Source organism: Macrobrachium rosenbergii, chromosome 17 (assembly GCF_040412425.1).
Source record: "Macrobrachium rosenbergii isolate ZJJX-2024 chromosome 17, ASM4041242v1, whole genome shotgun sequence".
Classification (NCBI taxonomy): Eukaryota; Metazoa; Arthropoda; class Malacostraca; order Decapoda; family Palaemonidae; genus Macrobrachium; species Macrobrachium rosenbergii.
The window spans coordinates 22595313-22605259 of NC_089757.1; the positions used below are offsets into that span (position 1 = coordinate 22595313).

The 9947-nt window shown below is 36.4% G+C and overlaps 1 protein-coding gene across 2 annotated transcripts in view; it reads right to left on the reverse strand.

Annotated features, from left to right (window-relative positions):
• Taz (tafazzin, phospholipid-lysophospholipid transacylase) overlaps window positions 1-7238 on the reverse strand; it is a 32412-nt gene extending 25174 nt beyond the window's left edge. Inside the window, exons 1-2 of one of the 2 annotated variants that reach the window (XM_067119695.1) lie at window positions 6559-7238; window positions 5219-5435 (exon numbers count right to left, since the gene is read on the reverse strand). In XM_067119695.1, coding sequence (XP_066975796.1) covers window positions 5219-5435; window positions 6559-6609 — 268 coding nt within the window. In that variant the 5' untranslated portion in view covers window positions 6610-7238. The remainder of the gene's footprint in view (window positions 1-5218; window positions 5436-6558) is intronic. The other variant, XM_067119694.1, reaches the window with a different exon arrangement.
• Window positions 7239-9947: the final 2709 nt, after the last annotated feature.

The window sequence follows — 9947 nt, forward strand, 5'->3', positions numbered from 1 at the left end:
TGAAACTGGTGTATTTGAAAGATTCTTCAGTCTTTAATAACAAAAGACAGACCATAATTCTAAATTTGGACAGTGATGGTCCAGATTTTATGTTACACTTAACTTAACAGAAAATTGAACAACAATTTATCAGTGTCAATCTGGGTAAATTGTTTCATTTTCTTTTTTACATCAAATTATCTCTTAGGTTAAGTTTTCTTCAAAAGTTTACTAATGCAAAAATAGGGCTTTTCCATAAAAAAAAGACAAAACAAATCACTTACAACAAACAAACAAAGTACTTCTTGAATTACATGATATAGAACCTTAACAATTTTAAATGCAAGTCCACATCACGGGCTCAGTAATAGCTGAAAAACATACTTCTCTCATTATCAACAATAGTTATGCTAATGAATTAATTGCATATAGCATATACTTCACTGTGAAAAACATATTTAAAAAACACACACTCTTACAAATATATAGCACAATTACTGTTCCACGAGTAACTGCATTTCTAGAGGGCATAGGAAGTATAAATATTGCAAAACCAAGGTTATTTTCATTTCTCCTTGATATACTGTACGACCTGGAATTTTATATGGATATACCCTCCAACAAAACTTGGTATGGTTGTTAACACTTGGTAACAAGGTAGTTAACTAGCAGCAAACAAGTGAAGGGGCGGAGGGAACAACCCCACTTTCTTGGTAAACAGCATCCATTTTTCTTTAGGCAACAGGGATAAATGTGGGGTTGGTTACAGGTAGGAGTTTGATAAAAGAATTCAAGTTTATATATCTTTCAATTTTTTCTTACAAGAACACAAACCTTCAGCTTTTATATGGAGACTCATTCCTTAGGCATTCATTTTCCACCAAGAAATGTCTCCTCCTGACCAGTTACGTTAGCTGGGAAATGAAGACATCTGTATAAAAATGACAGTGGCCTTGGCCAGAGTATGGCTTGGCTGTAACTTCACTCTGTGGCAGACATCCAACCTTCAAGTGGGTGATGGGTCCCACCAACCCTTGCAGGGGTAGGTGCTAACTCAGAGACTGACAGGACTCCTTGTGAGAGGGCTTCCAAGACCTCTTCCTCTTCCTATGCAAGGAAGAAGCAGCAGAAGAAAATGAGGAGGAAAATCTCAGCAAGAAGGGAGAGGGGGAAGATGAAATCCACTTGCATCTCTTCACCTTACTTTGTCCATGAGTCTTGCTATCCTTAACTACAGTAGGAGAAAAAGTTAAGTCAAGTAGGTCTGTTGAAGTAAATTCTATCTTTGGTAATATGCTATCTCATACAGGCAGGATGGCCACTAGATGAGGCTCAATGTTGAAGAGTTCCTTGGTAGAACAGAAACAGCTGCGGCAGCAAGAACTGGGGACCTCTTAGCTGAAACTACGTGGTCAAAGAAAAGCAACGAAAAACATGTCACCAGAAATACCAGGGAACAGTCACATCCACAGGTACTCCAACGACACAGACATACCAGAAGCAGCCAAAGCAGAGGAAGGTGACAAACCACATGCATGGACCACAGTCTTGCCTCGGGAGAGCTCAGTATGTGCATCTGGCCCATGACTGTCACTGATCTTGTCTTGATTGCCTTCCTTTAAACTGGTATCCCCCTTATACCAAGCCAGCTAAAAACAAGAAGGGACAAGGAGAGAGGAAGGGTAGTCCAGGAGGAAGAAGCCAAAAAGATTTAGCAGAGTTAAGAACACAGTATCGCACCAAACCCTTCCCTGGTCCAAGGATACTGCTGATTGTCTTAAGCCTCCCTGTGTTTCTTGCAATACCTCTTCCCCTGCGAAGAAGAACAACCAGCACACTCCTCACAGACAAACTCAGAACCACAGATCCTATCTCAGCAGAACCAACATAAATGACACAGATATAGAGAATATAAGGTTTGTGCTAAACAGTCTATAATGACATATAAAACAACCAAGCTTGCCTAACAAGTCAAAAAGAAGAAAAAAAACAAACAGATTCTCAAAGTCACCACTGGAGAGCAGGTAATAGTGCGTCCTCGTTGTAAAAGAAAAAAGAAATTATGCTTGACGTATCACAAAATGGTCGAGATTAACAAAAGACACGAAATCAACGTAATAAATTAATAATATAACATATAAAGAGTCTAAGATGTCAAATAAAACAACCAAACTTACCTAAAAACAGGCAAAAAGAAGCAAAACACAAACAAACAAACTACCAGGATGGCCACTGAAGTACTACTAATGACGTATAGTTGGTGCGAAAAAAACAAAGAAGTCATTCTCGATAACTCTTGACTTCCAGCAGCAAGTACCACTGCCAAACGTATGATATAGCATGAGATATCTCGCAGAAGCCTTAAAAGAACACCGTGGATCACGAGACAACTCGTATTAGTCTTATATTAGCAATTAACATTTTTACGAGATATCTCGTGGTAAGTCCAAAATTTTTAGAACACTGATCACAATATATCTCGGGCTAATCTGGTAAGGTGTTAAGAAATAGACAAACAAAAAAAAGTATTCAACAACCAAATCCAAGATTCCAATAACAGTGAGTCAACAGAGCGCATGGTACGTCTTCACTAAATGGCAGCTGAAGAAAGTGCTCAGTGACTGCAGGTGAGTTAGGGTTATTCCCCAACTCGCCACCTTGTACCTATCTTGTAAGCAAGTTCCAAAGACCAATTCCAGCTTGTACAGAGGAATACTCCTGTGTAAAATGCTCTGGTTCTTCTTTCTGTTGGAACAAATTTGTTTTCTAATATTTTTGTTGCATCTTGCCTCCAATAACCTATATTTGTCGGAGCTCTTACATGTAGTTATGCTTTTGGTTGCCCATTTCAGAAGAAGATCTTTTGAATACTTCAGTATTCTTTTTAAAAATGTATGCTACACTGAAATCCAAACTGCATTTTATATTTTATTTTTGTTTTAAAAGACCTAATCAAGTGGAAATTCAGCCAGATTATTATTAATTTTCAGTAAATAATATGCTATAAAATTACAGAGTACATAAGTATGGTAATTACTTGGTTGTGGATAACCATTTTAAACTTATCCAAAGTTCCTTATGATAGCAACATTCCTTACGTCATAATGCCCTATTTTCATTTAGCTAAATTTAATTTTTGTATATATTTAGCCATTCATCAATCAGAAATCTCATGTTCCTCAATGTCTTTACTGTGCTATTTGCATTAACTATTTTCATTGTTTTAACATCAAATACTATTCTGATTTCTCTTTTAAGCCAAAATAAGGCAGCTTATAGGTTTACAAGAATAGCCAGCTAAACCAGTGCCAGTACATTAGGACAGTTATTTCACAATTTGGCACTGTATACTAAAGGGATGTTTACATGTTCAACCTGAAAAATTTATCATGTAGCATAATTGTTGTGCTACATTATATATACCAAAAATTAAATATTTCTCTATGAACTGCAAGTAGGCCTCATTGGTCATAAATAGGAAATGAACTAAAACTTAGTGTTACCATGTTTAAGCTCTGACAACTTGTATTGTTTGTTGTGGGTAATACAAGCCAGCATCTGGGTACCTTAAAATGAGTCCATGCAGATCAGTGTATATCCTACATAAATGAAGAATGCTTGCCTCTCTTCAGACAGTCCACGAGGAATAAGGCTAACATAACACATGCACTGCATCAACCAGTGGCCTGTCAACTCTCAAGGATGCCCTTACCAGGAAAAAATCCCCACAAAAAAAAAAAAACTTAAAATCTAAACAAAAATATGTGTATTACATTTTAACAACTACTGACATTCATTTATCATGTGAATCATGAGGTTTGAGAAATACAGTGTACAATTTCATGCAGCCATGATGTATATATTTGTTATATAATGATATGTATATATTTCTATGGCAAATTCTATGCAACATTTTACCGTATAATAAATAATATTTTCAATCTTTTCAAAATAAAAACTTGTGTTATCGTTTGCATGTAATGTGAATCATTCATATAAACAAACTAGAAATCAAAACAAGATTTCCATACAAATCTACGTAACTATGATATTATACATGATGCTTTATTTATTGTTTAAAAAAGAAAATGGATACAGAATCAGCTGTCAGCATAAGAAAAAAAATCTGAGTTTGATACCAGACAAAACAGTAAAAAGCACATGATAAACTATAGTTGAACTATGGATCAAGAGTTTGGCCACAAATTAATTTACTGCATAAGTATATCCACTTTTCCCACCAAAAACTCATGATTCTCAGTGGTCACTTTTCCCACTAAAAACTCAGGATTCTCACAGTGGTACCTATTAACTGTTAGAAGTTCGACACTGTTTCATGCAATCAGGCCCTTAGTTTAATACTAAATATGGTAAATGCATGATGTAACTTCACAAGCTATATGTTAATTACTGATTTTACACTACAGAATGTGATACATTGTGTAATCTTGTCATATAATAACACTGTGAAAGCATGCTTACAAGGAACTGTAATCAGGAGAGTATAACAACATTGATTATAAAATGCAATACATTGTCAATATAAATATAAGAGCCAATGCAGACAGTGGGGTCACGTCCTATGCTACCCCTTAACTACAGTAGGCATTTCAGGAGGAATATGGCCTAACAAGACCTACATTTACCTAACCTAACCTCGGATGCTGTGCCTTTAACTGTCTGGGGAGCAATAACCCTGCCAAGGAAGTCATGACCCCTCCGTCTGCATACTACTCTAAAATTTATTCAATAAGACATCACAGTGATAGTCTGCGTAATTCTTTACAAAAGGTCCGCATCAATATTTGGTGTTTGTTTGATGCGTTGGGTTGGCTGCCCCCTTATGGGTCGCAGGGGGCCAAGCCCTCCCCGCTAGGCCTCGGTAGGGGCACGGCGCCCTAGGTTAGGTTAGGTTGTTGCGTTGAGTTACTGTACATATTAAGGGGTTTTGTATTATTTTAGTAAGGTCAAACACCAAATATTGATGCGGACCTTTTGCAAAGAATTACCATAGTCTGTTCCGTGAAATAATTGTCCTAACATGCTAATTCCCTTTGCTGATTCACCATTTGCTGGCTATTCTTAGTAGCCCACCCGGCAACATGAAGCAGATTCAACCCTATGGTAGTCAAGCTATCGTGGCTTAATGGCCTGCTGTAAACCCAGCTCATATTTGTCTTTTATAAAACTTAATAAATTTCTACCTACAGTACACGTTCTGGGCTAATATGGCACTTACTCATAAGAACTTTGCTGAACGTTCCCACCATAGGAATAATGATGGCACTCCTTATTCTAAAAGACAGCGGAGGATTCGTCATATCGGGGAAGGGCCAGCCATGCCTTAGTGAAAACTGCTTTTCACCACCGTCTGTGGCCTCCTTCGGATGTATTTTAACCTCTTGCATGCTGTCCTCTATTTCGGAGGAAGAGAGGACGGAGGTCGAGCCGCCAGTCTGAGGACGAGTCGTAAATACCGTAATTCGAGCGAAATTTGTAAACAAACCTCCAACAAAATTCTACCTCGCGGATTAGCCCGCACAGGTAAGTAGCGTTTCTCGGTTTTCAACAAAAATAAAATAACCAGGCAAGTGTTACCTTCATAATGAATGACAAAATCGCTGCTGGAATGTTATAATAAAGCTCAGTTGAAGAACAGTGACAGTGCTAGATACAGACTTTACAAATCCAAAAGATGCTACTAAGATAAATGATCACTCTCCAAAACAATGAGCAAATGCGAAGAACTGAAGATAAGTTTGTTTCAGTGTTCACAATAGACTGAACAAATGTGATTATAGCAATTACCTATGACGCACACTGGAACGTGCAATAAATATCAAGCAAGACACTTTTTTTACTTTTACACTTTTACATTTTACCACACGGAAATTTGGAAAATGAAATTATCAGTTGACTTTAACAGAACTTTTTCGTTAATTTGCTCTCGTTTTATAGTTTTAATAACTTAGGCGTTCGCCACGAGTAGTTTAGTTTAGCACCAAATCAGACATTTGTGATTAGAAGCTCAGCTTAGCAAAACCACAGTAAGCTGTATGGTATGTGTGAATTTAAGGCACAACAGGCATAAGAGAGCTACTCATCTGGTTAAAGGTACAAGCAAATCCGCGCACACTTAGCCAAGAAGTTGACTCTTAGGAAAAATTAAGCGTACCATAATATAAATACACTGTTTACTTTCGCTACATAATATATTGCTCTTGTTTTCATTCCTAAATGCTTATTTCAATTAAACTTAATTCTGATTATTCTTCTGTAATTTTTCCAGTACTGCCTTTCCATAAAGAGGTGTGTATAAATATTTTAGAACAGTCTCACGCTAAGTTCAGTAGGATGCTGCATCGATCCAGTCGGCAGTAAAACACCGTTCACTGGTAATTCTCTGGAATTACTGAGAAATTAATAAGTTAAACTTTGAACCGTGATGTTGTCTATGAAACCTCTAATGTTGTCCAATCAAAGAAGTGGAGTAGCAAGATAAAGCTTTAGCTTATACAATACCCATATAATCTATAGATAATTATTACTATGCATCTCCCAATAACTAATTAAACTGACCTCATTTGACCTTAAAGGTATATCTTCTTGCTTAAGCGGTATATACTCCATCCCAAAAACAATAGCGCAGACAAATGTCGCAAGGCGAAAGATATCACACTCCACAAGGCACACTCCAAACTCAGTTGCGATCGATGCCTGAGGAAGCCAGCTGATAAGTATGCAGCGTGGGGTGTTTTATCAGACACGAGGGCAATACCGTTGGCAGGTCCACAACAGAATATGCTGGTAGGCTATGGCACAGATGAAATCACAATGCCTATCTTTAAAATTGAGACTGTAATAAATCTATACTTATAATTAAGCATGTTGAGTCATGTTTGCTTAAGCCTAGCAGATAAGCGATAACACACAGGCGTACTGAAATATTGTGCAGATTCGATAATGGTCACGAACCGTAAACGATTACATAACAAGTGTTACGTTTTTACGTTAAATCTTAGCCATACCTGCGGATTAGATCAAATCCGCTGCAATTCAAAGGTCACGTAAAATATAAAATGTAGATTATATTGATTGTGCTGATATTATGGCGTTGAGCAACCAACATACCAGCATCATCACGTTTCTAGTAACTGATACGGCCCTCCACCATTTCCTTCAATCTCTGGTGAAGGTTTGGGCGACCCAAAGTCTACGCTTTCACTTCTTATTACTTTGGCACAAAAGCACTTTAGCCAAAGCTGCCCAAGAATTATCCTCGTTCTTCACTGACACGTTGAAGACTACTGAATCGTGCGGTATGGACAGGATGTTTGTGTCAAAGGGATATGAATCAATGTTGTAGACATGCCAATGGATTTGTTTCCGACAATGGTTCATACATATCTCCGGCATTGTCACCTAAAAGTTTCAAGCCTGTCTATATACGTTTGCAACAGTGTCTACGAAATGTTTTGTACCTTAATAATGACAAATCTTAAAACTAATGTTCTGTGCGAAGTCAGAGGAAAAAAAAAAAACCGAAGATGGGGACAAAAACATGGTAGCGACTCAAGCCCTAGTATTACACGTAACCTCTTTATTTATGTGTAATTAAAGACTTACAATAAACTTTCTCCAACCTGACGAAGTCAACATCCGGCAAAGAGTTATAACCACAATCTGAAACTTTCCTTCCAAAGTAAAGCACCGTTGCAATTTCACTCAAAATAGGTAATAATTATTCTACCAACCACTTCTCTCGCTATAACATTCAACAGTTTATTCATCCTTCTACCCTGTACTTACACATAATCTATGATACCTTGTTCATTCTCATTATTTGTTGCCGAGTTATACTTATGAATATTCTTTTTTTATACGCCAGATTTTCCCAGTAATCCAGATCCTTTCTGTATACATTTCTATGAGGCGCTAACTCTCCATTCTCATTCATTTCAGGTATTCCCTGGTTACCAGCTACTCCATCTTTCTCTGCTACCTACCTTTGCATATGAATCACCAAGTACAATCACCCTTCCCATCGCCCAAACCCAAACGAGCGCAGGTTCAGGCTCACAAAAAAACTTTAATTCACACTGTGTTTTTATTCCTGGATTATATATATATATATATATATATATATATATATATATATATATATATATATATTATATATCATATATATTATATATACCTATATATATATATATATATATATATATATATATATATATATATATATATATATATATATATATATATACACACATATATTTACATTGACATTTTTGGCCAGATTTCATTTAATCACTAAAGCAACATTTTTCTACCTAATTTCAAAGAGTATTTGGGAAAAAAGAGGAGAAAAAAAGACTGATATAACAGAAACCCTGTTATCACTAACATGGGGTATATGGTGATAAACAAACTGCCTTGGTAATCATTCCGTAATCTTTTATCGTCAAGAGCAATGAATTATCTATGATAACAGTGAATTACTGGTAGTGTGAGCATTCATGCCTTATGGCTGTCACTCAAGATTAAGTTTTTTAATGGCAATTCTAATGCTGTGCTTAATCTGGTTAGTTTTCTAGATGTAACCTTTTTCACAATACACTTCTCTTGGATTTTATAAAAAATGCTAAAAAATGTCTACACTTTTGGAATAGACAAACTGATAAACGTCATACCACTGGCGTTAATTGATATAATGCTATTTCTTGCTCTTTCTCTCTATCCCTCTATTCGCTTGTAAGATGAACGCACTGCGACCTGCACTACTTGCTTGCAAGACGAGCGCACTACTACTTGTACTGTGAAAATGTGAAAATAACTTTGAAAGCATACGAGACAATAATCACCATTACCTTATGTAACCTATCAACAAGGATAACCCCACTTTCTTTTATATTCCGATGTTGAAAAGGTAAGTAATTCATCTTTTATTCACAAACACAGAAGAACTTAATGACCACAGTTAACTGAAACAGAACATATTTCAAAAAGCATGAGACAGATAGCACCGACATGCCTCCATTGGAGCTCACAGACTTAACAAAGCCCACAAACGATTCCAGTATTCAAGAATATAAATAAAACTACATAAAAAGTATAAGATAACTACAGATTTTAACGTTGGGTTGGTTTAGATTAAGCTGATTTTTTGCCATCAGGATGTTTTGCCCAAGGGATGACTATAAGTGGTCAAGTGTGAAAGGAAAGAGTGTGGACCTCTTGACAGAGCGCAATGAACTCAAGCCAGAGTTTTAGAAAATCTTCAAAATGATGGTCCCAGAACCCTTGAAAAACAATGCCGAGACTCATGAAAGTTAATGAAGACACAGACACCTTTCAATTAATTTGGAGACTTTGCAAAAGCTAAGTCTTCAAATTACTGTTAGGATCTAAAACTTGAAATTTTTCGGAAAGTGAAAAGCTTTTCGGAAGCAAGTTTCAAGGGTTAGAGAGAACTGATCCTTCTACTTACCCTATCTTATCAAGGAAGAACTTTACTTACACAAAAACTTAAGTGAAGATGTGAACATTTCACGAAATTTTTAAAGTTGTGAAAACGGTAAGTTCTATATAAAGCTGAAATGACTTCAAGACTACACTGCTTACCTCCAGTTAAATTAAAAATTATGTAAAGACTTTGAAAGGACAAAAATCGTTTGATGAGGAAAGTCGTATGAAATCCTGATACACAATGAAATTCAGCAAATATGCTGATAATTGAAAACTGGTACCCTAAAGCCTTCAAGGTATAAAGACTTTAAAATTAAGTAGAAGATACTGAGCAAACTCCTATAACGTAGTCTTTTTCAGGAACCATTATGAGCTCACTGCTGTTTAGAAGTTTATATTCTGGCATTTCTGTTACAATGGTTACATCCTATGCTGCTGTTGGCTCTGCTGCATTACCATCTTCATTTCCAGAAACGAATCGATGGTCTGTCAGTTTAGTT